The sequence below is a fragment of the Rhynchophorus ferrugineus genome, unplaced genomic scaffold, assembly GCF_030347505.1.
Source record: "Rhynchophorus ferrugineus isolate W39M unplaced genomic scaffold, kcgeb_rfMv2 rfM8, whole genome shotgun sequence".
In the NCBI taxonomy this organism is placed as follows: Eukaryota; Metazoa; Arthropoda; class Insecta; order Coleoptera; family Curculionidae; genus Rhynchophorus; species Rhynchophorus ferrugineus.
Window position 1 is genome coordinate 19,731,837 of NW_027472587.1, and position 27,165 is coordinate 19,759,001.

Sequence of the window (27,165 nt, forward strand, 5' to 3'; positions counted from 1 at the left end):
GTAGGAAGAAATTCCCGCTAAACTTCTGACCAATGTCTATTGAACGATCAAAGGGTAGTATTTTTTTTATTTGTTGGTGATAAATCACTGTCAAAGAAATAAAACAAAATAAGTACGACGAAAAGACGTTTTTATTTTAAGCTGTAATAATTTTTTTCAATCACATTTATTTACAAAAATAACAGACTTTTAAACTAATCATATCAATAATCATAAACAATTAAACAAGTGTATGCATAACATCCAACAAACCATCGAAAAGACAATATTCGAAGATATCAATCAAACATACCGTTGAAGCATATGTTAGAGATTGTCGTCCTAGTTTGAAATAAATAGAAGCTATACGTAAAAGAGTATCCAATCTTAGTCTTATTTTTCGAACTGTTGCCATATCGCCGCTCTACACGCCATGTATCTAGTGTATCTCTTCAGCTTCGGTGGCTGTCTCGGCGAACTGAACTGAAGCCGGTGAGTCGGCGCTATTGTTAACGGGGCTGGCGGAGTCCTTGATCTTGTTGCCTACGGTCATCGTAACGGAGCAACTCTGATTCTCGTCGCTGGATGGACATTCAAAATGAACGCAGTGAAACACCTAAACAAAAAAAAAAGAAGGTCGAATTCGGAACACTTTATTTAGTAAAATGTTTTGTGGTCCCTGTACATACCCGCAAAGCGCACTATTATAGTTTAGAATTTTGTTCTGTCAAAGCAAATGAACCCAGAGTTAATGTGGCAACATTGCGCCGCAAATTAGGTGACGTGGATTCATTGCTTTATTGAACAGACTATATTACTTCACTTATTATTCCATACTTATGTTCATAACATAAAAATAAAGAAATAATAACTGAATAAAATTAAACAGAAAACTACTACAATTATGTACATATTTTATTTTAAAACCTTTTTTTTTAATGCGTTACAAATCTAAGTTTGATTATTTTTACTAGCTCGCTAATTCTTTATTTATTTTTTGAAGTCGGTTCAATATTTTTCTTAAAAATATTTTATTTTTCTCTTTTTACTGTCAGATATTTAGAAATTCCTTCTTTTTCGAAGTCGGTTAAAAAAAGTTAAGTATACGTATTTATATTTGATGCTCTGAAGTTGTTACATAATCTTACTTATGATACTTTGTTATAAAGTTTGGTAGCGTAGTAATTTGTTGAAAGTTAATGGAAATTTGATTTAATTAAATGTAATTTAAAAAATGTTACTGACTGTTCGTTCTTAAGATAGTCTGCATATATTTTAATATATTTCTGATTTTATATTGAAAATATTATGAAAACAAGTTTTAGTAACATATGTGAGCGATGTTGCCAGTTGGCTCAATTATATTTTTGTCCTATAAATAATTAAGAGATGCCAGATAAGTGTGTCGAATATATAATCATTAACTTTAAATACTCATATGATAGGTTTCATGAAGATTCATGTGAAAAATATGAAAAAATATTCACATAAAAACGTTTAGAGAACATTATTATTCTTTAATTATCTTTGTTATTTCTAAACTACTGATATGACAAGTTTTATGGATATATATACCAACATATCGTCTTACTTCATTCGCTGTATTGCGGGTCCCAACTATCCTGATAAACACCACCGGCCTGGGCGAGAACCTGATGATCTGCCACGACTTGCAGCTCTCCCTGGTATTATCCACGACCATCTCCCATTCCCAGATGTTCATCGACGACTCGATGTAGTAGCTGTAGCTCCTATCGTCGCAGTCCCACAGCAACAACCTCAGACTAGATATGATGTATGGCTGGCCTGAAAAGATACCGATCACGGGTGACTAGACGGCGATCGAAACCGACGCGATCTTCGACCATTACCTAACTGGATCAGTATGGCTCCCGAACCCAACTGATGGCAGGTGTAGCCGGAATCCCAATCGTACTGTTTCGTGTCCCCGTTCAGCAGGGCGTTTCTGGCTCGGCTGCAATAGAGAATCAACAAAAAGCACTCGGATAAAAGCGCGAGAAGGTTCGGTAAGTACCTGACTCCCTCGATGACGACGGCGCTCTTCTCCAACGTGGCCACGTTGTAATTGGGGCATATGATGTCGTTCACCATGTTGGGAATCTTTTGTTTGTACATACATTCGAACGTAACCAAGTGAAAGACCTTAAAAAAAATGATAAGTCGAATCACGGAACGGCCAGCCTCGATCAATTTCTACCTTATTGACCGTGTTGTGTGTACCGACGATTCGGATATACTGAACGACCCTGGTATCGAAATAGAGATACTGCCAGGATCTACAAGAGAATTGGCTGTAATCCACTACCCTGAGCCAATCTTTTTGCTCCATGGAAACCTCCACATAATATGAGTAAGATCTAAAAACCCCCATACGTTAAACTTACATTTTGTGTTTTTTTGTTTGTTTTGTGTTTGACATTTTGTGACAATTCCGTTTTTCTTTCGACGACAGGCTGTACGACTCAATCACCATAGTTTGCTTTACAAGACTAACTAGATGCGTTAAAGCCCTATATAATATACAATATAATGACAAAAAATACGACCTGTCAGTCAAGGCCACTGCGATGAAACGGGATAACATGAAAACTAAATAAATTTTGCTCCAACTATGGGTAAAAAACCCTGCCGTATTTCGACGTAATTGAACCGTTTTGGGGTGTTTGATAATTAAAAACGGATTGTCATCCCAGTCATGAAATCACTTTATGAATAGATAAATTAACTGAAAGATTTTATCGCGTCCAGCATATGGGCCTGACATATTTTCGTGCAATTATTATTTATTATTGCCCCTCCGATTTTCTAGTCATTATTATATCAAATAACAACGATCTTGAGGAAACTCTTGAAACAAAGTCACTCACAAATATTCCCACTGATTCTAGTACTCGCCTGATATCCCTATCCCACAGCAACATTCTGATATGATTAATAATGGAAGGCGTGCCAAGTTTCACTATAATACCCTGATCTGCAGGTCCATTGATTGCATGCCTGGAATAGCCCTTGTCCATGTCATAGCTGTAGTAATCTCCATCCAAGAGATATTCCGAGAGCTCTCCAGCGACTACCTTGGACCCGGTTTGGGGACATGCTACGTTCTCATCGATCACTAGGAAGCGGGTACCTTCATATTAAAAAATTATACTAGAAAATCGAACGGAGGTTACTACCTAATTGCCCTCTGTAAGGCAAACTGTTGGTTCTGCAATGGGTCCTGTCAGCTATAGCATCCAGTAAAGCATCGGGCTTTACCAGTCCAGCGGGCCTGACGACAGACAACAAGTCGGTGACACTCATCAAAGGTAGCCTGACGCACTTCATTACTCTGTCTTCTGGGTCCTCGTTGGCCTTGCACCAGTTGCAGACGCCCCTGAAGATTTCCACTTCAGGTGCGAAAAAGGAATCTCTTTGAAGCAGATCCACCAGCGCCGTCTGCGAAATAGCATTTCTCCAAGCCACCAGAGATGACATCTATGTTATATACAACATACCTGTGACAGTGCGACAAAGGACTCATGCAATAATATCTCACTAGCATGCTTATCTAAAAATGTATGACAAACTCCAACCAATTTCTCCAGTCCATACAAATGGGCAGTATCTGTAACAACACAACATGCAAGTTACAAAACCTAGATTGCCTATGATAAAGCATGTAAACATTACCCAGTATAGCACAGACATTTCTCAAAGCCAAAAGCTGTTTCAAGATATCCGATATGGCAACTTCCAGTTCCTCAAAACCATATTGATGAGCTAATCCAAGAGTGTCCAATACAACATCTTCCTTCAAAGTCATCAAGAACATATGTCCTGAACACCGCCGATTAATAGAAATTGAATTAGGACTAATCGAAAGTAAAAACAAAAACTTTTACCTGTATAGATGTATTTTAAAAGTATCTTGAAGGCCTTTAAGGGGGCATCTGGTAGGATTATTTCCGACTAAACGCAGAAAGTAATATAATCTATGCCACTATACTGTAATGTTGATTTTACCTGTGTAGATTCCTTAAGTCCCCCGTAGAGTAGAGCTCTAAAGTACTCACTACGAGCTGCTAGTATGACCTAAAATATACATTATATTGTCTATCGCATTTACACACGTAAATAACGTCCGCAAACCTTATGAGCGTACAATTTTTGTCCTTCAACTACCAGGATAATATCAGAGTACTCATGGCTGAGACAAAGGGATGATAAATTCTCTGACAGCTGTGGTAAGTGCTCGATATCGCCTAAACGGGTTGTTACCGATTTAGAACTTGAAGCTTTCAAGTACTGGTGACTGCTACTCATCTGGAAGAAAAATTAATTCGGCGTATTTACCAGAAAAAAATCGATTCAATGCCGGAATGCATTGCAAAACCAACTCACATTGGGCTACAACTTCAAGGTGATATATACTATTACAACTTTATCCTTATGGTCAACGGTTGTAAAATTTAAAAAACAATCATAGTTGACATTCTTTTTACCCAAACAGACTTGGTCGTTTTACTAGATGACATTTCCATAACAACAAATGACAACTGTTCGGGAATTTGCTCTTCTTAATATATCAGGCAATTGACACATGGCAACAGCAATAAAATTAAATGTATTGACATATATAGAATTATATATTTTCATTCTTCTCTTTTTTGTAGGAAATTCTAAAAAGAACTAAACTTGGTCTCTATTTTCTATTAATTATACAACTACAAACACGCTACCAAAAGACAAGTGTTATTTTACGTTAGACGTCCGTTATTTTAATATAAAAAGTATAACAAAACATAATTAATAAATCGAATGAAATGATTGTAAAGTGGTATGTTACATATGGTCGTGCTACACCATTGATTATTTGACAAATTGGCAATATCTGTCGTTAATTTAAGGGACGATGGCAACAACTAGTGCTAATACCACAGCTGATTAGTCATAAAACTGATAAAAAATATAGTTTACTTTAGTTTGAAGAGGGGTCTCGCTCATTGCAACGTAATATAACTGATTGTTCTCCTAAACTAATTTAAATTCTAATTTACAATTTTTATGATTTAAATTTTTACGAAATGATTTTAGCGATGACAGGAAATAGTAACTGCATATATATCTACTTTTTGGTCAAAGCGAATTCGATTCTTTTAAGTATTAAGGCGTGCCTTTGGATTTATATTTGTCACATATTACTTAAGGTGTAATTACTGTAATAGTTTAGCATTTACTAAATAAAAAAAATCAAGAATGTTTGAAATTGTTTATTAATGTTTTAAAATTATTACAATAAATCAGTCTTCGGTTTTTTCTTGGAGAACTCCCAAAAATATCCAAACTGAGATAACCTGACCGGGATAACTTTTCATTTTCACTGCTAGGACGAATTCGGTCGTTTCCGGTAGTTGTACGTGTGTTTGCGTTTGTTTTATTTGTTTCAGAATGTGTGACACATCGCTGAAGGGCACGTTTAATAATACCCCGGTTATCTACGAGATAATAATGTATGCCAAAGTGAAGTAACCTGATAAAAGTATTTACCGAAGAATGGGAAAACATCTTGTTTATATCCGATAAAATATCGACGTTATTTTTGCATACAACTACATTTTGTTCGAAAGTTTTTAGGCAGTTCTTCAATGCTGTTGTCACTCTAAAATTATAAAGGGATTTATTATCGTTACGCATGCAGCGACGTGTTTTACCGATGATGGAACGTCGTTCGATTCGTAGCTCTCCATCTAGAGAAAGCCCTCTTGATTTTTCGTTCTAATTGGGTTTCTAGGGTCGTGATATCGATTATGGTTGAAAAGTTGACCCTGTTATTAACAAAAATGCTGGGCGCTGTGACGTTGACGTCGAAGAGCGCCGACCAGTCCGAGCGTCTGTCCAAGTCGAAACGTAAGAGGGCGGTGTTGTCAGTCCGTTGAATATTCGCCCATATCTAGAAAAATAATTTACGTTTTCAAATATACTTTTTTCGAATGAAATTTATATTAGCAATTGTTTTTACTATTAATCCATATTTATTGTGTTATATATTACAATGTTAACGACGAGTGTTACCTGTTATTTTACCGTATCTTATCGTTATCTTAATTATCATCATTTTAATTCTCATAGGAACCTTGTTTTCCTAGAAATAGTATTTGTAAAAATAAGATGATGATAAATTAAACTCTATGGGATTTGAGGAATGCTGTCTAGAAAATTCGGAGAATTTTTATGTTTTTTAATACATCATTGTACAAAAATTATTATTTGTCCGAAGAACAGTTTTCCAATTCCTATTTAAATGTCATTATTCTTTCCGTAAAAATATTAATTTTAAATAAAAAATTAGGATAGAACTTTTAATGGGATTAACTGTTATTCGAGTTAGTTATAGTGGACGTAGGCAATTTTATTTTTAATTTTTTTTTAATTTTCGACATCAATTCAAAGGTTTATCATTTAAAAAATATGTTTTCAAATTAAAAAAGTATTTTCTTACGTTATACCCATTTATTAGGCAATAGACCCTCTGCAGAGGACACAAAGGATCTAATAGAGATATTTTCTCATTCCTGATAACGTCCATAATGAAGTAGCCTGGTTCCTTGTTGTCCTTACTTTCTTCGCATATGAGCACGTAGGCGGTGTTACCTTGAGGGATGCCCTCGCCTATAATCACAAAAAAATGAAGCAGGCTTTGACGGGATGTGTCAGCATGGTTTTTGGATTTATATGACCGAGTAACGAGGTTATGTTTTGTTCCTGATAGTTCAAGTCTGAATCATGTTGTGAAAATATATAGTCGTGAAAATTTGCGATTTTTACCAATTTTGAAGGTTTTTGTTGTCATTTCTGCCCAAATAATGACAGGCCAATGAAAATTACAGCGATTATGAAGAATTTTACGCTGCATCGAATGGTAGTATAATGATCTTTATACAGCCTTTAGTTTTTAAGTTATACAATGAAAAGTGTATTTTCAAGAAATTCGCGAATCTCGGTTTATGTCCCTTATCGTAAGAACTATAAATGCTAGGCCGATTTAACACGGATTTTCTTTTCTTTCGTCCCAAAACACATCTATTTTGAGAATTTTATCTTAATCTGAGAGGTAAAAAAAATTGGCACTTTTTCCATATATATAGTCGTGAAAATTTGCGATTTTTACTCATTTTGAAGGTTTTTGTTGTCATTTCTGTCCAAATAATGACAGGCCAATGAAAATTACAGCGATTATGAAGAATTTTACGCTGCATCGAATGGTAGTATAATGATCTTTATACAGCCTTTAGTTTTTAAGTTATACAATGAAAAGTGTATTTTCAAGAAATTCGCGAATTTCGGTTTATGTCCCTTATCTTAAGAACTATAAATGCTAGGCCGATTTAACACGGATTTTCTTTTCTTTCGTCCCAAAATACATCTATTTTGAGAATTTTATCTTAATCTGAGAGGTAAAAAAAATTGGCACTTTTTCCATATATATAGTCGTGAAAATTTGCGATTTTTACTCATTTTGAAGGTTTTTGTTGTCATTTCTGTCCAAATAATGACAGGCCAATGAAAATTACAGCGATTATGAAGAATTTTACGCTGCATCGAATGGTAGTATAATGATCTTTATACAGCCTTTAGTTTTTAAGTTATACAATGAAAAGTGTATTTTCAAGAAATTCGCGAATTTCGGTTTATGTCCCTTATCGTAAGAACTATAAATGCTAGGCCGATTTAACACGGATTTTCTTTTCTTTCGTCCCAAAATACATCTATTTTGAGAATTTTATGTTCATCTGAGAGGTAAAAAAAATTGGCACTTTTTCCATATATATAGTCGTGAAAATTTGCGATTTTTACTCATTTTGAAGGTTTTTGTTGTCATTTCTGTCCAAATAATGACAGGCCAATGAAAATTACAGCGATTATGAAGAATTTTACGCTGCATCGAATGGTAGTATAATGATCTTTATACAGCCTTTAGTTTTTAAGTTATACAATGAAAAGTGTATTTTCAAGAAATTCGCGAATTTCGGTTTATGTCCCTTATCTTAAGAACTATAAATGCTAGGCCGATTTAACACGGATTTTCTTTTCTTTCGTCCCAAAATACATCTATTTTGAGAATTTTATCTTAATCTGAGAGGTAAAAAAAATTGGCACTTTTTCCATATATATAGTCGTGAAAATTTGCGATTTTTACTCATTTTGAAGGTTTTTGTTGTCATTTCTGTCCAAATAATGACAGGCCAATGAAAATTACAGCGATTATGAAGAATTTTACGCTGCATCGAATGGTAGTATAATGATCTTTATACAGCCTTTAGTTTTTAAGTTATACAATGAAAAGTGTATTTTCAAGAAATTCGCGAATTTCGGTTTATGTCCCTTATCGTAAGAACTATAAATGCTAGGCCGATTTAACACGGATTTTCTTTTCTTTCGTCCCAAAATACATCTATTTTGAGAATTTTATGTTCATCTGAGAGGTAAAAAAAATTGGCACTTTTTCCATATATATAGTCGTGAAAATTTGCGATTTTTACTCATTTTGAAGGTTTTTGTTGTCATTTCTGTCCAAATAATGACAGGCCAATGAAAATTACAGCGATTATGAAGAATTTTACGCTGCATCGAATGGTAGTATAATGATCTTTATACAGCCTTTAGTTTTTAAGTTATACAATGAAAAGTGTATTTTCAAGAAATTCGCGAATTTCGGTTTATGTCCCTTATCTTAAGAACTATAAATGCTAGGCCGATTTAACACGGATTTTCTTTTCTTTCGTCCCAAAATACATCTATTTTGAGAATTTTATCTTAATCTGAGAGGTAAAAAAAATTGGCACTTTTTCCATATATATAGTCGTGAAAATTTGCGATTTTTACTCATTTTGAAGGTTTTTGTTGTCATTTCTGTCCAAATAATGACAGGCCAATGAAAATTACAGCGATTATGAAGAATTTTACGCTGCATCGAATGGTAGTATAATGATCTTTATACAGCCTTTAGTTTTTAAGTTATACAATGAAAAGTGTATTTTCAAGAAATTCGCGAATTTCGGTTTATGTCCCTTATCTTAAGAACTATAAATGCTAGGCCGATTTAACACGGATTTTCTTTTCTTTCGTCCCAAAATACATCTATTTTGAGAATTTTATCTTAATCTGAGAGGTAAAAAAAATTGGCACTTTTTCCATATATATAGTCGTGAAAATTTGCGATTTTTACTCATTTTGAAGGTTTTTGTTGTCATTTCTGTCCAAATAATGACAGGCCAATGAAAATTACAGCGATTATGAAGAATTTTACGCTGCATCGAATGGTAGTATAATGATCTTTATACAGCCTTTAGTTTTTAAGTTATACAATGAAAAGTGTATTTTCAAGAAATTCGCGAATTTCGGTTTATGTCCCTTATCTTAAGAACTATAAATGCTAGGCCGATTTAACACGGATTTTCTTTTCTTTCGTCCCAAAATACATCTATTTTGAGAATTTTATCTTAATCTGAGAGGTAAAAAAAATTGGCACTTTTTCCATATATATAGTCGTGAAAATTTGCGATTTTTACTCATTTTGAAGGTTTTTGTTGTCATTTCTGTCCAAATAATGACAGGCCAATGAAAATTACAGCGATTATGAAGAATTTTACGCTGCATCGAATGGTAGTATAATGATCTTTATACAGCCTTTAGTTTTTAAGTTATACAATGAAAAGTGTATTTTCAAGAAATTCGCGAATTTCGGTTTATGTCCCTTATCTTAAGAACTATAAATGCTAGGCCGATTTAACACGGATTTTCTTTTCTTTCGTCCCAAAATACATCTATTTTGAGAATTTTATCTTAATCTGAGAGGTAAAAAAAATTGGCACTTTTTCCATATATATAGTCGTGAAAATTTGCGATTTTTACTCATTTTGAAGGTTTTTGTTGTCATTTCTGTCCAAATAATGACAGGCCAATGAAAATTACAGCGATTATGAAGAATTTTACGCTGCATCGAATGGTAGTATAATGATCTTTATACAGCCTTTAGTTTTTAAGTTATACAATGAAAAGTGTATTTTCAAGAAATTCGCGAATTTCGGTTTATGTCCCTTATCGTAAGAACTATAAATGCTAGGCCGATTTAACACGGATTTTCTTTTCTTTCGTCCCAAAATACATCTATTTTGAGAATTTTATCTTAATCTGAGAGGTAAAAAAAATTGGCACTTTTTCCATATATATAGTCGTGAAAATTTGCGATTTTTACTCATTTTGAAGGTTTTTGTTGTCATTTCTGTCCAAATAATGACAGGCCAATGAAAATTACAGCGATTATGAAGAATTTTACGCTGCATCGAATGGTAGTATAATGATCTTTATACAGCCTTTAGTTTTTAAGTTATACAATGAAAAGTGTATTTTCAAGAAATTCGCGAATTTCGGTTTATGTCCCTTATCTTAAGAACTATAAATGCTAGGCCGATTTAACACGGATTTTCTTTTCTTTCGTCCCAAAATACATCTATTTTGAGAATTTTATCTTAATCTGAGAGGTAAAAAAAATTGGCACTTTTTCCATATATATAGTCGTGAAAATTTGCGATTTTTAGTCATTTTAAAGGTTTTTGTTCCCATTTCTGTTAAAACAATCTCAGGTTAATATAATTTTACGCTGAATCGAATGGTGGTATAATAAATTGTGTACAATGTTTAGTTTCTAAGATATATTATAAAAAGTGTATTTTCAAAAAACTGATGGATCTCGATTTTTGTTACATATCTTTGAAACCGTCACTTTACAAGCAATTTAACATGGATTTTCGTTTCTTTCATTACAAAATACTTGTATTTTGAGAGTTTTATTTTTTTCCGAAAATTTAAAAATATGGCAATTTTTCCATGCAAATGGTCGGAAAATTTGCGATTTTTTGCTATTTTCAATGTTTTTGTTCCCATTTCTGTTAAAACAATCTCAGCTTAATATAAATTACTGTGTTTATAAAGAATTTTACGCTGAATCGAGTGGTGGTATAATAAATTGTGTACAATGTTTAGTTTCTAAGATATATTATAAAAAGTGTATTTTCAAAAAACTGATGGATCTCGATTTTTGTTACATATCTTTGAAACCGTCACTTTACAAGCAATTTAACATGGATTTTCGTTTCTTTCATTACAAAATACTTGTATTCTGAGAGTTTTAATTTTTTTCCGAAAATTTAAAAATATGGCAATTTTTCCATGCAAATGGTCGGAAAATTTGCGATTTTTTGCCATTTTCAATGTTTTTGTTCCCATTTCTGTTAAAACAATCTCAGCTTAATATAAATTACTGGGTTTATAAAGAATTTTACGCCGAATCGAATGGTGGTATAATAAATTGTGTACAATGTTTAGTTTCTAAGATATATTATAAAAAGTGTATTTTCAAAAAACTGATGGATCTCGATTTTTGTTACATATCTTTGAAACCGTCCCTTTACAAGCAATTTAACATGGATTTTCGTTTCTTTCATTACAAAATACTTGTATTTTGAGAGTTTTATTTTTTTCCGAAAATTTAAAAATATGGCAATTTTTCCATGCAAATGGTCGGAAAATTTGCGATTTTTTGCCATTTTCAATGTTTTTGTTCCCATTTCTGTTAAAACAATCTCAGCTTAATATAAATTACTGGGTTTATAAAGAATTTTACGCCGAATCGAATGGTGGTATAATAAATTGTGTACAATGTTTAGTTTCTAAGATATATTATAAAAAGTGTATTTTCAAAAAACTGATGGATCTCGATTTTTGTTACATATCTTTGAAACCGTCACTTTACAAGCAATTTAACATGGATTTTCGTTTCTTTCATTACAAAATACTTGTATTTTGAGAGTTTTATTTTTTTCCGAAAATTTAAAAATATGGCAATTTTTCCATGCAAATGGTCGGAAAATTTGCGATTTTTTGCCATTTTCAATGTTTTTGTTCCCATTTCTGTTAAAACAATCTCAGCTTAATATAAATTACTGGGTTTATAAAGAATTTTACGCCGAATCGAATGGTGGTATAATAAATTGTGTACAATGTTTAGTTTCTAAGATATATTATAAAAAGTGTATTTTCAAAAAACTGATGGATCTCGATTTTTGTTACATATCTTTGAAACCGTCACTTTACAAGCAATTTAACATGGATTTTCGTTTCTTTCATTACAAAATACTTGTATTTTGAGAGTTTTATTTTTTTTCCGAAAATTTAAAAATATGGCAATTTTTCCATGCAAATGGTCGGAAAATTTGCGATTTTTTGCCATTTTCAATGTTTTTGTTCCCATTTCTGTTAAAACAATCTCAGCTTAATATAAATTACTGGGTTTATAAAGAATTTTACGCCGAATCGAATGGTGGTATAATAAATTGTGTACAATGTTTAGTTTCTAAGATATATTATAAAAAGTGTATTTTCAAAAAACTGATGGATCCCGATTTTTGTTACATATCTTTGAAACCGTCACTTTACAAGCAATTTAACATGGATTTTCGTTTCTTTCATTACAAAATACTTGTATTTTGAGAGTTTTAATTTTTTTCCGAAAATTTAAAAATATGGCAATTTTTCCATGCAAATGGTCGGAAAATTTGCGATTTTTTGCCATTTTCAATGTTTTTGTTCCCATTTCTGTTAAAACAATCTCAGCTTAATATAAATTACTGGGTTTATAAAGAATTTTACGCCGAATCGAATGGTGGTATAATAAATTGTGTACAATGTTTAGTTTCTAAGATATATTATAAAAAGTGTATTTTCAAAAAACTGATGGATCTCGATTTTTGTTACATATCTTTGAAACCGTCACTTTACAAGCAATTTTACATGGATTTTCGTTTCTTTCATTACAAAATACTTGTATTTTGAGAGTTTTAATTTTTTTCCGAAAATTTAAAAATATGGCAATTTTTCCATGCAAATGGTCGGAAAATTTGCGATTTTTTGCCATTTTCAATGTTTTTGTTCCCATTTCTGTTAAAACAATCTCAGCTTAATATAAATTACTGGGTTTATAAAGAATTTTACGCCGAATCGAATGGTGGTATAATAAATTGTGTAAAATGTTTAGTTTCTAAGATATATTATAAAAAGTGTATTTTCAAAAAACTGATGGATCCCGATTTTTGTTACATATCTTTGAAACCGTCACTTTACAAGCAATTTAACATGGATTTTCGTTTCTTTCATTACAAAATACTTGTATTTTGAGAGTTTTAATTTTTTTCCGAAAATTTAAAAATATGGCAATTTTTCCATGCAAATGGTCGGAAAATTTGCGATTTTTTGCCATTTTCAATGTTTTTGTTCCCATTTCTGTTAAAACAATCTCAGCTTAATATAAATTACTGGGTTTATAAAGAATTTTACGCTGAATCGAATGGTGGTATAGTAAATTGTGTACAATGTTTAGTTTCTAAGATATATTATAAAAAGTGTATTTTCAAAAAACTGATGGATCCCGATTTTTGTTACATATCTTTGAAACCGTCACTTTACAAGCAATTTAACATGGATTTTCGTTTCTTTCATTACAAAATACTTGTATTTTGAGAGTTTTAATTTTTTTCCGAAAATTTAAAAATATGGCAATTTTTCCATGCAAATGGTCGGAAAATTTGCGATTTTTTGCCATTTTCAATGTTTTTGTTCCCATTTCTGTTAAAACAATCTCAGCTTAATATAAATTACTGGGTTTATAAAGAATTTTACGCTGAATCGAATGGTGGTATAGTAAATTGTGTACAATGTTTAGTTTCTAAGATATATTATAAAAAGTGTATTTTCAAAAAACTGATGGATCCCGATTTTTGTTACATATCTTTGAAACCGTCACTTTACAAGCAATTTAACATGGATTTTCGTTTCTTTCATTACAAAATACTTGTATTTTGAGAGTTTTAATTTTTTTCCGAAAATTTAAAAATATGGCAATTTTTCCATGCAAATGGTCGGAAAATTTGCGATTTTTTGCCATTTTCAATGTTTTTGTTCCCATTTCTGTTAAAACAATCTCAGCTTAATATAAATTACTGGGTTTATAAAGAATTTTACGCTGAATCGAATGGTGGTATAGTAAATTGTGTACAATGTTTAGTTTCTAAGATATATTATAAAAAGTGTATTTTCAAAAAACTGATGGATCCCGATTTTTGTTACATATCTTTGAAACCGTCACTTTACAAGCAATTTAACATGGATTTTCGTTTCTTTCATTACAAAATACTTGTATTTTGAGAGTTTTAATTTTTTTCCGAAAATTTAAAAATATGGCAATTTTTCCATGCAAATGGTCGGAAAATTTGCGATTTTTTGCCATTTTCAATGTTTTTGTTCCCATTTCTGTTAAAACAATAACAGCTTAATATAAAATATTGGGTTTATAAAGAATTTTACGCTGAATCGAATGGTGGTATAATAAATTGTGTACAATGTTTAGTTTCTAAGATATATTATAAAAAGTGTATTTTCAAAAAACTGATGGATCTCGGTTTTTGTTATATATCTTTGAAACCGTCACTTTACAAGCAATTTAACATGGATTTTCGTTTCTTTCATTACAAAATACTTGTATTTTGAGAGTTTTAATTTTTTTCCGAAAATTTAAAAATATGGCAATTTTTCCATGCAAATGGTCGGAAAATTTGCGATTTTTTGCCATTTTCAATGTTTTTGTTCCCATTTCTGTTAAAACAATCTCAGCTTAATATAAAATATTGGGTTTATAAAGAATTTTACGCTGAATCGAATGGTGGTATAATAAATTGTGTACAATGTTTAGTTTCTAAGATATATTATAAAAAGTGTATTTTCAAAAAACTGATGGATCTCGGTTTTTGTTACATATCTTTGAAACCGTCACTTTACAAGCAATTTAACATGGATTTTCGTTTCTTTCATTACAAAATACTTGTATTTTGAGAGTTTTAATTTTTTTCCGAAAATTTAAAAATATGGCAATTTTTCCATGCAAATGGTCGGAAAATTTGCGATTTTTTGCCATTTTCAATGTTTTTGTTCCCATTTCTGTTAAAACAATCTCAGCTTAATATAAATTACTGGGTTTATAAAGAATTTTACGCCGAATCGAATGGTGGTATAATAAATTGTGTACAATGTTTAGTTTCTAAGATATATTATAAAAAGTGTATTTTCAAAAAACTGATGGATCTCGGTTTTTGTTATATATCTTTGAAACCGTCACTTTACAAGCAATTTAACATGGATTTTCGTTTCTTTCATTACAAAATGCTTGTATTTTGAGAGTTTTAATTTTTTTCCGAAAATTTAAAAATATGGCAATTTTTCCATGCAAATGGTCGGAAAATTTGCGATTTTTTGCCATTTTCAATGTTTTTGTTCCCATTTCTGTTAAAACAATCTCAGCTTAATATAAAATATTGGGTTTATAAAGAATTTTACGCTGAATCGAATGGTGGTATAATAAATTGTGTACAATGTTTAGTTTCTAAGATATATTATAAAAAGTGCATTTTCAAAAAACTGATGGATCTCGGTTTTTGTTACATATCTTTGAAACCGTCACTTTACAAGCAATTTAACATGGATTTTCGTTTCTTTCATTACAAAATACTTGTGTTTTGAGAGTTTTAATTTTTTTCCGAAAATTTAAAAATATGGCAATTTTTCCATGCAAATGGTCGGAAAATTTGCGATTTTTTGCCATTTTCAATGTTTTTGTTCCCATTTCTGTTAAAACAATCTCAGCTTAATATAAATTACTGGGTTTATAAAGAATTTTACGCCGAATCGAATGGTGGTATAATAAATTGTGTACAATGTTTAGTTTCTAAGATATATTATAAAAAGTGTATTTTCAAAAAACTGATGGATCTCGGTTTTTGTTATATATCTTTGAAACCGTCACTTTACAAGCAATTTAACATGGATTTTCGTTTCTTTCATTACAAAATACTTGTATTTTGAGAGTTTTAATTTTTTTCCGAAAATTTAAAAATATGGCAATTTTTCCATGCAAATGGTCGGAAAATTTGCGATTTTTTGCCATTTTCAATGTTTTTGTTCCCATTTCTGTTAAAACAATCTCAGCTTAATATAAAATATTGGGTTTATAAAGAATTTTACGCTGAATCGAATGGTGGTATAATAAATTGTGTACAATGTTTAGTTTCTAAGATATATTATAAAAAGTGTATTTTCAAAAAACTGATGGATCTCGGTTTTTGTTACATATCTTTGAAACCGTCACTTTACAAGCAATTTAACATGGATTTTCGTTTCTTTCATTACAAAATGCTTGTATTTTGAGAGTTTTAATTTTTTTCCGAAAATTTAAAAATATGGCAATTTTTCCATGCAAATGGTCGGAAAATTTGCGATTTTTTGCCATTTTCAATGTTTTTGTTCCCATTTCTGTTAAAACAATCTCAGCTTAATATAAAATATTGGGTTTATAAAGAATTTTACGCTGAATCGAATGGTGGTATAATAAATTGTGTACAATGTTTAGTTTCTAAGATATATTATAAAAAGTGCATTTTCAAAAAACTGATGGATCTCGGTTTTTGTTACATATCTTTGAAACCGTCACTTTACAAGCAATTTAACATGGATTTTCGTTTCTTTCATTACAAAATACTTGTGTTTTGAGAGTTTTAATTTTTTTCCGAAAATTTAAAAATATGGCAATTTTTCCATGCAAATGGTCGGAAAATTTGCGATTTTTTGCCATTTTCAATGTTTTTGTTCCCATTTCTGTTAAAACAATCTCAGCTTAATATAAATTACTGGGTTTATAAAGAATTTTACGCCGAATCGAATGGTGGTATAATAAATTGTGTACAATGTTTAGTTTCTAAGATATATTATAAAAAGTGTATTTTCAAAAAACTGATGGATCTCGGTTTTTGTTATATATCTTTGAAACCGTCACTTTACAAGCAATTTAACATGGATTTTCGTTTCTTTCATTACAAAATACTTGTATTTTGAGAGTTTTAATTTTTTTCCGAAAATTTAAAAATATGGCAATTTTTCCATGCAAATGGTCGGAAAATTTGCGATTTTTTGCCATTTTCAATGTTTTTGTTCCCATTTCTGTTAAAACAATCTCAGCTTAATATAAAATATTGGGTTTATAAAGAATTTTACGCTGAATCGAATGGTGGTATAATAAATTGTGTACAATGTTTAGTTTCTAAGATATATTATAAAAAGTGTATTTTCAAAAAACTGATGGATCTCGGTTTTTGTTACATATCTTTGAAACCGTCACTTTACAAGCAATTTAACATGGATTTTCGTTTCTTTCATTACAAAATACTTGTATTTTGAAAGTTTTAATTTTTTTCCGAAAATTTTAAAATATGGCAATTTTTCCATGCAAATGGTCGGAAAATTTGCGATTTTTTGCCATTTTCAATGTTTTTGTTCCCATTTCTGTTAAAACAATCTCAGCTTAATATAAATTACTGGGTTTATAAAGAATTTTACGCCGAATCGAATGGTGGTATAATAAATTGTGTACAATGTTTAGTTTCTAAGATATATTATAAAAAGTGTATTTTCAAAAAACTGATGGATCTCGATTTTTGTTACATATCTTTGAAACCGTCACTTTACAAGCAATTTAACATGGATTTTCGTTTCTTTCATTACAAAATACTTGTATTTTGAGAGTTTTAATTTTTTTCCGAAAATTTAAAAATATGGCAATTTTTCCATGCAAATGGTCGGAAAATTTGCGATTTTTTGCCATTTTCAATGTTTTTGTTCCCATTTCTGTTAAAACAATCTCAGCTTAATATAAATTACTGGGTTTATAAAGATTTTTACGCCGAATCGAATGGTGGTATAATAAATGGTGTACAATGTTTAGTTTCTAAGATATATTATAAAAAGTGTATTTTCAAAAAACTGATGGATCTCGATTTTTGTTACATATCTTTGAAACCGTCACTTTACAAGCAATTTAACATGGATTTTCGTTTCTTTCATTACAAAATGCTTGTATTTTGAGAGTTTTAATTTTTTTCCGAAAATTTAAAAATATGGCAATTTTTCCATGCAAATGGTCGGAAAATTTGCGATTTTTTGCCATTTTCAATGTTTTTGTTCCCATTTCTGTTAAAACAATCTCAGCTTAATATAAAATATTGGGTTTATAAAGAATTTTACGCTGAATCGAATGGTGGTATAATAAATTGTGTACAATGTTTAGTTTCTAAGATATATTATAAAAAGTGCATTTTCAAAAAACTGATGGATCTCGGTTTTTGTTACATATCTTTGAAACCGTCACTTTACAAGCAATTTAACATGGATTTTCGTTTCTTTCATTACAAAATACTTGTGTTTTGAGAGTTTTAATTTTTTTCCGAAAATTTAAAAATATGGCAATTTTTCCATGCAAATGGTCGGAAAATTTGCGATTTTTTGCCATTTTCAATGTTTTTGTTCCCATTTCTGTTAAAACAATCTCAGCTTAATATAAATTACTGGGTTTATAAAGAATTTTACGCCGAATCGAATGGTGGTATAATAAATTGTGTACAATGTTTAGTTTCTAAGATATATTATAAAAAGTGTATTTTCAAAAAACTGATGGATCTCGGTTTTTGTTATATATCTTTGAAACCGTCACTTTACAAGCAATTTAACATGGATTTTCGTTTCTTTCATTACAAAATACTTGTATTTTGAGAGTTTTAATTTTTTTCCGAAAATTTAAAAATATGGCAATTTTTCCATGCAAATGGTCGGAAAATTTGCGATTTTTTGCCATTTTCAATGTTTTTGTTCCCATTTCTGTTAAAACAATCTCAGCTTAATATAAATTACTGGGTTTATAAAGATTTTTACGCCGAATCGAATGGTGGTATAATAAATTGTGTACAATGTTTAGTTTCTAAGATATATTATAAAAAGTGTATTTTCAAAAAACTGATGGATCTCGATTTTTGTTACATATCTTTGAAACCGTCACTTTACAAGCAATTTAACATGGATTTTCGTTTCTTTCATTACAAAATACTTGTGTTTTGAGAGTTTTAATTTTTTTCCGAAAATTTAAAAATATGGCAATTTTTCCATGCAAATGGTCGGAAAATTTGCGATTTTTTGCCATTTTCAATGTTTTTGTTCCCATTTCTGTTAAAACAATCTCAGCTTAATATAAATTACTGGGTTTATAAAGAATTTTACGCCGAATCGAATGGTGGTATAATAAATTGTGTACAATGTTTAGTTTCTAAGATATATTATAAAAAGTGTATTTTCAAAAAACTGATGGATCCCGATTTTTGTTACATATCTTTGAAACCGTCACTTTACAAGCAATTTAACATGGATTTTCGTTTCTTTCATTACAAAATACTTGTATTTTGAGAGTTTTAATTTTTTTCCGAAAATTTAAAAATATGGCAATTTTTCCATGCAAATGGTCGGAAAATTTGCGATTTTTTGCCATTTTCAATGTTTTTGTTCCCATTTCTGTTAAAACAATCTCAGCTTAATATAAATTACTGGGTTTATAAAGAATTTTACGCCGAATCGAATGGTGGTATAATAAATTGTGTACAATGTTTAGTTTCTAAGATATATTATAAAAAGTGTATTTTCAAAAAACTGATGGATCCCGATTTTTGTTACATATCTTTGAAACCGTCACTTTACAAGCAATTTAACATGGATTTTCGTTTCTTTCATTACAAAATACTTGTATTTTGAGAGTTTTAATTTTTTTCCGAAAATTTAAAAATATGGCAATTTTTCCATGCAAATGGTCGGAAAATTTGCGATTTTTTGCCATTTTCAATGTTTTTGTTCCCATTTCTGTTAAAACACTCTCACCTTAATATAAATTACTGGGTTTATAAAGAATTTTACGCTGAATCGAATGGTGGTATAATAAATTGTGTACAATGTTTAGTTTCTAAGATATATTATAAAAAGTGTATTTTCAAAAAACTGATGGATCTCGATTTTTGTTACATATCTTTGAAACCGTCACTTTACAAGCAATTTAACATGGATTTTCGTTTCTTTCATTACAAAATGCTTGTATTTTGAGAGTTTTAATTTTTTTCCGAAAATTTAAAAATATGGCAATTTTTCCATGCAAATGGTCGGAAAATTTGCGATTTTTTGCCATTTTCAATGTTTTTGTTCCCATTTCTGTTAAAACAATCTCAGCTTAATATAAAATATTGGGTTTATAAAGAATTTTACGCTGAATCGAATGGTGGTATAATAAATTGTGTACAATGTTTAGTTTCTAAGATATATTATAAAAAGTGCATTTTCAAAAAACTGATGGATCTCGGTTTTTGTTACATATCTTTGAAACCGTCACTTTACAAGCAATTTAACATGGATTTTCGTTTCTTTCATTACAAAATACTTGTATTTTGAGAGTTTTATTTTTTTCCGAAAATTTAAAAATATGGCAATTTTTCCATGCAAATGGTCGGAAAATTTGCGATTTTTTGCCATTTTCAATGTTTTTGTTCCCATTTCTGTTAAAACAATCTCAGCTTAATATAAATTACTGGGTTTATAAAGAATTTTACGCCGAATCGAATGGTGGTATAATAAATTGTGTACAATGTTTAGTTTCTAAGATATATTATAAAAAGTGTATTTTCAAAAAACTGATGGATCTCGATTTTTGTTACATATCTTTGAAACCGTCACTTTACAAGCAATTTAACATGGATTTTCGTTTCTTTCATTACAAAATACTTGTATTTTGAGAGTTTTAATTTTTTTCCGAAAATTTAAAAATATGGCAATTTTTCCATGCAAATGGTCGGAAAATTTGCGATTTTTTGCCATTTTCAATGTTTTTGTTCCCATTTCTGTTAAAACAATCTCAGATTAATATAAATTACTGGGTTTATAAAGAATTTTACGCTGAATCGAATGGTGGTATAATAAATTGTGTACAATGTTTAGTTTCTAAGATATATTATAAAAAGTGTATTTTCAAAAAACTGATGGATCTCGATTTTTGTTACATATCTTTGAAACCGTCACTTTACAAGCAATTTAACATGGATTTTCGTTTCTTTCATTACAAAATACTTGTATTTTGAGAGTTTCAATTTTTTTCCGAAAATTTAAAGATATGGCAATTTTTCCATGCAAATGGTCGGAAAATTTGCGATTTTTTGCCATTTTCAATGTTTTTGTTCCCATTTCTGTTAAAACAATCTCAGCTTAATATAAATTACTGGGTTTATAAAGAATTTTACGCTGAATCGAATGGTGGTATAATAAATTGTGTACAATGTTTAGTTTCTAAGATATATTATAAAAAGTTTATTTTCAAAAAACTGATGGATCTCGATTTTTGTTACATATCTTTGAAACCGTCACTTTACAAGCAATTTAACATGGATTTTCGTTTCTTTCATTACAAAATTCTTGTATTTTGAGAGTTTTAATTTTTTTCCGAAAATTTAAAAATATGGCAATTTTTCCATGCAAATGGTCGGAAAATTTGCGATTTTTTGCCATTTTCAATGTTTTTGTTCCCATTTCTGTTAAAACAATCTCAGCTTAGTATAAATTACTGGGTTTATAAAGAATTTTACGCTGAATCGAATGGTGGTATAATAAATTGTGTACAATGTTTAGTTTCTAAGATATATTATAAAAAGTGTATTTTCAAAAAACTGATGGATCTCGATTTTTGTTACATATCTTTGAAACCGTCACTTTACAAGCAATTTAACATGGATTTCCGTTTCTTTCATTACAAAATACTTGTATTTTGAGAGTTTTAATTTTTTTCCGAAAATTTAAAAATATGGCAATTTTTCCATGCAAATGGTCGGAAAATTTGCGATTTTTTGCCATTTTCAATGTTTTTGTTCCCATTTCTGTTAAAACAATCTCAGCTTAATATAAATTACTGGGTTTATAAAGAATTTTACGCCGAATCGAATGGTGGTATAATAAATTGTGTACAATGTTTAGTTTCTAAGATATATTATAAAAAGTGTATTTTCAAAAAACTGATGGATCTCGATTTTTGTTACATATCTTTGAAACCGTCACTTTACAAGCAATTTAACATGGATTTTCGTTTCTTTCATTACAAAATACTTGTATTTTGAGAGTTTTAATTTTTTTCCGAAAATTTAAAAATATTGGCAATTTTTCCATGCAAATGGTCGGAAAATTTGCGATTTTTTGCCATTTTCAATGTTTTTGTTCCCATTTCTGTTAAAACAATCTCAGCTTAATATAAATTACTGGGTTTATAAAGAATTTTACGCCGAATCGAATGGTGGTATAATAAATTGTGTACAATGTTTAGTTTCTAAGATCTATTATAAAAAGTGTATTTTCAAAAAACTGATGGATCTCGATTTTTGTTACATATCTTTGAAACCGTCACTTTACAAGCAATTTAACATGGATTTTCGTTTCTTTCATTACAAAATACTTGTATTTTGAGAGTTTTAATTTTTTTCCGAAAATTTAAAAATATGGCAATTTTTCCATGCAAATGGTCGGAAAATTTGCGATTTTTTGCCATTTTCAATGTTTTTGTTCCCATTTCTGTTAAAACAATCTCAGCTTAATATAAATTACTGGGTTTATAAAGAATTTTACGCTGAATCGAATGGTGGTATAATAAATTGTGTACAATGTTTAGTTTCTAAGATATATTATAAAAAGTGTATTTTCAAAAAACTGATGGATCCCGATTTTTGTTACATATCTTTGAAACCGTCACTTTACAAGCAATTTAACATGGATTTTCGTTTCTTTCATTACAAAATACTTGTATTTTGAGAGTTTTAATTTTTTTCCGAAAATTTAAAAATATGGCAATTTTTCCATGCAAATGGTCGGAAAATTTGCGATTTTTTGCCATTTTCAATGTTTTTGTTCCCATTTCTGTTAAAACAATCTCAGCTTAATATAAAATATTGGGTTTATAAAGAATTTTACGCCGAATCGAATGGTGGTATAATAAATTGTGTACAATGTTTAGTTTCTAAGATATATTATAAAAAGTGTATTTTCAAAAAACTGATGGATCTCGGTTTTTGTTACATATCTTTGAAACCGTCACTTTACAAGCAATTTAACATGGATTTTCGTTTCTTTCATTACAAAATACTTGTATTTTGAGATTTTTATTTTTTTCCGAAAATTTTAAAATATGGCAATTTTTCCATGCAAATGGTCGGAAAATCTGCGATTTTTTGCCATTTTCAATGTTTTTGTTCCCATTTCTGTTAAAACAATCTCAGCTTAATATAAAATATCGGGTTTATAAAGAATTTTACGCCGAATCGAATGGTGGTATAATAAATTGTGTACAATGTTTAGTTTCTAAGATATATTATAAAAAGTGTATTTTCAAAAAACTGATGGATCTCGATTTTTGTTACATATCTTTGAAACCGTCACTTTACAAGCAATTTAACATGGATTTTCGTTTCTTTCATTACAAAATACTTGTATTTTGAGAGTTTTAATTTTTTTCCGAAAATTTAAAAATATGGCAATTTTTCCATGCAAATGGTCGGAAAATTTGCGATTTTTTGCCATTTTCAATGTTTTTGTTCCCATTTCTGTTAAAACAATCTCAGCTTAATATAAATTACTGGGTTTATAAAGAATTTTACGCCGAATCGAATGGTGGTATAATAAATTGTGTACAATGTTTAGTTTCTAAGATCTATTATAAAAAGTGTATTTTCAAAAAACTGATGGATCTCGATTTTTGTTACATATCTTTGAAACCGTCACTTTACAAGCAATTTAACATGGATTTTCGTTTCTTTCAGTACAAAATACTTGTATTTTGAGAGTTTTAATTTTTTTCCGAAAATTTAAAAATATGGCAATTTTTCCATGCAAATGGTCGGAAAATTTGCGATTTTTTGCCATTTTCAATGTTTTTGTTCCCATTTCTGTTAAAATAATCTCAGCTTAATATAAATTACTGGGTTTATAAAGAATTTTACGCCGAATCGAATGGTGGTATAATAAATTGTGTACAATGTTTAGTTTCTAAGATATATTATAAAAAGTGTATTTTCAAAAAACTGATGGATCTCGATTTTTGTTACATATCTTTGAAACCGTCACTTTACAAGCAATTTAACATGGATTTTCGTTTCTTTCATTACAAAATACTTGTATTTTGAGAGTTTTAATTTTTTTCCGAAAATTTAAAAATATGGCAATTTTTCCATGCAAATGGTCGGAAAATTTGCGATTTTTTGCCATTTTCAATGTTTTTGTTCCCATTTCTGATAAAACAATCTCAGCTTAATATAAATTACTGGGTTTATAAAGAATTTTACGCTGAATCGAATGGTGGTATAATAAATTGTGTACAATGTTTAGTTTCTAAGATATATTATAAAAAGTGTATTTTCAAAAAACTGATGGATCCCGATTTTTGTTACATATATTTGAAACCGTCACTTTACAAGCAATTTAACATGGATTTTCGTTTCTTTCATTACAAAATACTTGTATTTTGAGAGTTTTAATTTTTTTCCGAAAATTTAAAAATATGGCAATTTTTCCATGCAAATGGTCGGAAAATTTGCGATTTTTTGCCATTTTCAATGTTTTTGTTCCCATTTCTGTTAAAACAATCTCAGCTTAATATAAAATATTGGGTTTATAAAGAATTTTACGCCGAATCGAATGGTGGTATAATAAATTGTGTACAATGTTTAGTTTCTAAGATATATTATAAAAAGTGTATTTTCAAAAAACTGATGGATCCCGATTTTTGTTACATATCTTTGAAACCGTCACTTTACAAGCAATTTAACATGGATTTTCGTTTCTTTCATTACAAAATACTTGTATTTTGAGAGTTTTATTTTTTTCCGAAAATTTAAAAATATGGCAATTTTTCCATGCAAATGGTCGGAAAATTTGCGATTTTTTGCCATTTTCAATGTTTTTGTTCCCATTTCTGTTAAAACAGTCTCAGCTTAATATAAATTACTGGGTTTATAAAGAATTTTACGCTGAATCGAATGGTGGTATAATAAATTGTGTACAATGTTTAGTTTCTAAGATATATTATAAAAAGTGTATTTTCAAAAAACTGATGGATCCCGATTTTTGTTACATATCTTTGAAACCGTCACTTTACAAGCAATTTAACATGGATTTTCGTTTCTTTCATTACAAAATACTTGTATTTTGAGAGTTTTATTTTTTTCCGAAAATTTAAAAATATGGCAATTTTTCCATGCAAATGGTCGGAAAATTTGCGATTTTTTGCCATTTTCAATGTTTTTGTTCCCATTTCTGTTAAAACAGTCTCAGCTTAATATAAATTACTGGGTTTATAAAGAATTTTACGCTGAATCGAATGGTGGTATAATAAATTGTGTACAATGTTTAGTTTCTAAGATATATTATAAAAAGTGTATTTTCAAAAAACTGATGGATCTCGATTTTTGTTACATATCTTTGAAACCGTCACTTTACAAGCAATTTAACATGGATTTTCGTTTCTTTCATTACAAAATACTTGTATTTTGAGAGTTTTATTTTTTTCCGAAAATTTAAAAATATGGCAATTTTTCCATGCAAATGGTCGGAAAATTTGCGATTTTTTGCCATTTTCAATGTTTTTGTTCCCATTTCTGTTAAAACAGTCTCAGCTTAATATAAATTACTGGGTTTATAAAGAATTTTACGCTGAATCGAATGGTGGTATAATAAATTGTGTACAATGTTTAGTTTCTAAGATATATTATAAAAAGTGTATTTTCAAAAAACTGATGGATCCCGATTTTTGTTACATATCTTTGAAACCGTCACTTTACAAGCAATTTAACATGGATTTTCGTTTCTTTCATTACAAAATACTTGTATTTTGAGAGTTTTATTTTTTTCCGAAAATTTAAAAATATGGCAATTTTTCCATGCAAATGGTCGGAAAATTTGCGATTTTTTGCCATTTTCAATGTTTTTGTTCCCATTTCTGTTAAAACAATCTCAGGTTAATATAAATTACTGGGTTTATAAAGAATTTTACGCTGAATCGAATGGTGGTATAATAAATTGTGTACAATGTTTAGTTTCTAAGATATATTATAAAAAGTGTATTTTCAAAAAACTGATGGATCTCGATTTTTGTTACATATCTTTGAAACCGTCACTTTACAAGCAATTTAACATGGATTTTCGTTTCTTTCATTACAAAATACTTGTATTTTGAGAGTTTTATTTTTTTCCGAAAATTTAAAAATATGGCAATTTTTCCATGCAAATGGTCGGAAAATTTGCGATTTTTTGCCATTTTCAATGTTTTTGTTCCCATTTCTGTTAAAACAATCTCAGCTTAATATAAATTACTGGGTTTATAAAGAATTTTACGGCGAATCGAATGGTGGTATAATAAATTGTGTACAATGTTTAGTTTCTAAGATATATTATAAAAAGTGTATTTTCAAAAAACTGATGGATCCCGATTTTTGTTACATATCTTTGAAACCGTCACTTTACAAGCAATTTAACATGGATTTTCGTTTCTTTCATTACAAAATACTTGTATTTTGAGAGTTTTAATTTTTTTCCGAAAATTTAAAAATATGGCAATTTTTCCATGCAAATGGTCGGAAAATTTGCGATTTTTTGCCATTTTCAATGTTTTTGTTCCCATTTCTGTTAAAACAATCTCAACTTAATATAAAATATTGGGTTTATAAAGAATTTTACGCCGAATCGAATGGTGGTATAATAAATTGTGTACAATGTTTAGCTTCTAAGATATATTATAAAAAGTGTATTTTCAAAAAACTGATGGATCCCGATTTTTGTTACATATCTTTGAAACCGTCACTTTACAAGAAATTTAACATGGATTTTCGTTTCTTTCATTACAAAATACTTGTATTTTGAGAGTTTTAATTTTTTTCCGAAAATTTAAAAATATGGCAATTTTTCCATGCAAATGGTCGGAAAATTTGCGATTTTTTGCCATTTTCAATGTTTTTGTTCCCATTTCTGTTAAAACAATCTCAGCTTAATATAAATTACTGGGTTTATAAAGAATTTTACGCTGAATCGAATGGTGGTATAATAAATTGTGTACAATGTTTAGTTTCTAAGATATATTATAAAAAGTGTATTTTCAAAAAACTAATGGATCTCGGTTTTTGTTACATATCTTTGAAA

General features: G+C 29.6%; 2 protein-coding genes across 3 annotated transcripts in view; both read right to left on the reverse strand.

Annotated features, from left to right (window-relative positions):
- Nucleotides 1-113: 113 nt before the first annotated feature.
- On the reverse strand, nucleotides 114-4,566 carry BTBD9 (BTB (POZ) domain containing 9). Its single transcript, XM_076412786.1, has 13 exons — nucleotides 4,384-4,566; nucleotides 4,132-4,305; nucleotides 4,006-4,074; nucleotides 3,885-3,951; nucleotides 3,673-3,819; nucleotides 3,498-3,607; nucleotides 3,177-3,438; nucleotides 2,896-3,115; nucleotides 2,198-2,357; nucleotides 2,015-2,142; nucleotides 1,851-1,954; nucleotides 1,571-1,785; nucleotides 114-595 (listed from the first exon to the last, which is right to left on the reverse strand). Exons 2-13 carry the CDS (start codon nucleotides 4,303-4,305, stop codon nucleotides 419-421), a joined length of 1,833 nt encoding a protein of 610 aa, XP_076268901.1. The 5' UTR covers nucleotides 4,384-4,566; the 3' UTR covers nucleotides 114-418.
- A 671-nt stretch (nucleotides 4,567-5,237) lies between these two features.
- The window catches only part of Cc2d2a (Coiled-coil and C2 domain containing 2A), a 113,921-nt gene continuing 91,993 nt past the window's right edge, over nucleotides 5,238-27,165 (reverse strand). Inside the window, exons 16-19 of one of the 2 annotated variants that reach the window (XM_076412782.1) lie at nucleotides 6,482-6,651; nucleotides 5,694-5,932; nucleotides 5,530-5,641; nucleotides 5,238-5,477 (exon numbers count right to left, since the gene is read on the reverse strand). In XM_076412782.1, coding sequence (XP_076268897.1) covers nucleotides 5,283-5,477; nucleotides 5,530-5,641; nucleotides 5,694-5,932; nucleotides 6,482-6,651 — 716 coding nt within the window. In that variant the 3' untranslated portion in view covers nucleotides 5,238-5,282. Of the gene's footprint in view, nucleotides 5,478-5,529; nucleotides 5,642-5,693; nucleotides 5,933-6,481; nucleotides 6,652-27,165 lie in introns of those variants that run through there. The other variant, XR_013006977.1, reaches the window with a different exon arrangement.

Bases quoted from the DNA above. Each gene is read 5' to 3' on its own strand.
- BTBD9 (XM_076412786.1), bottom strand. From the start codon at position 4,305: ATGAGTAGCAGTCACCAGTACTTGAAAGCTTCAAGTTCTAAATCGGTA. The intron at 3,952-4,005 runs GTAAAATCAACA...TTCTGCGTTTAG, and splicing joins GACTTAAGGAATCTACACAG to TCGGAAATAATCCTACCAGA. The intron at 2,143-2,197 runs GTAGAAATTGAT...ATTTTTTTTAAG, and splicing joins CACACAACACGGTCAATAAG to GTCTTTCACTTGGTTACGTT.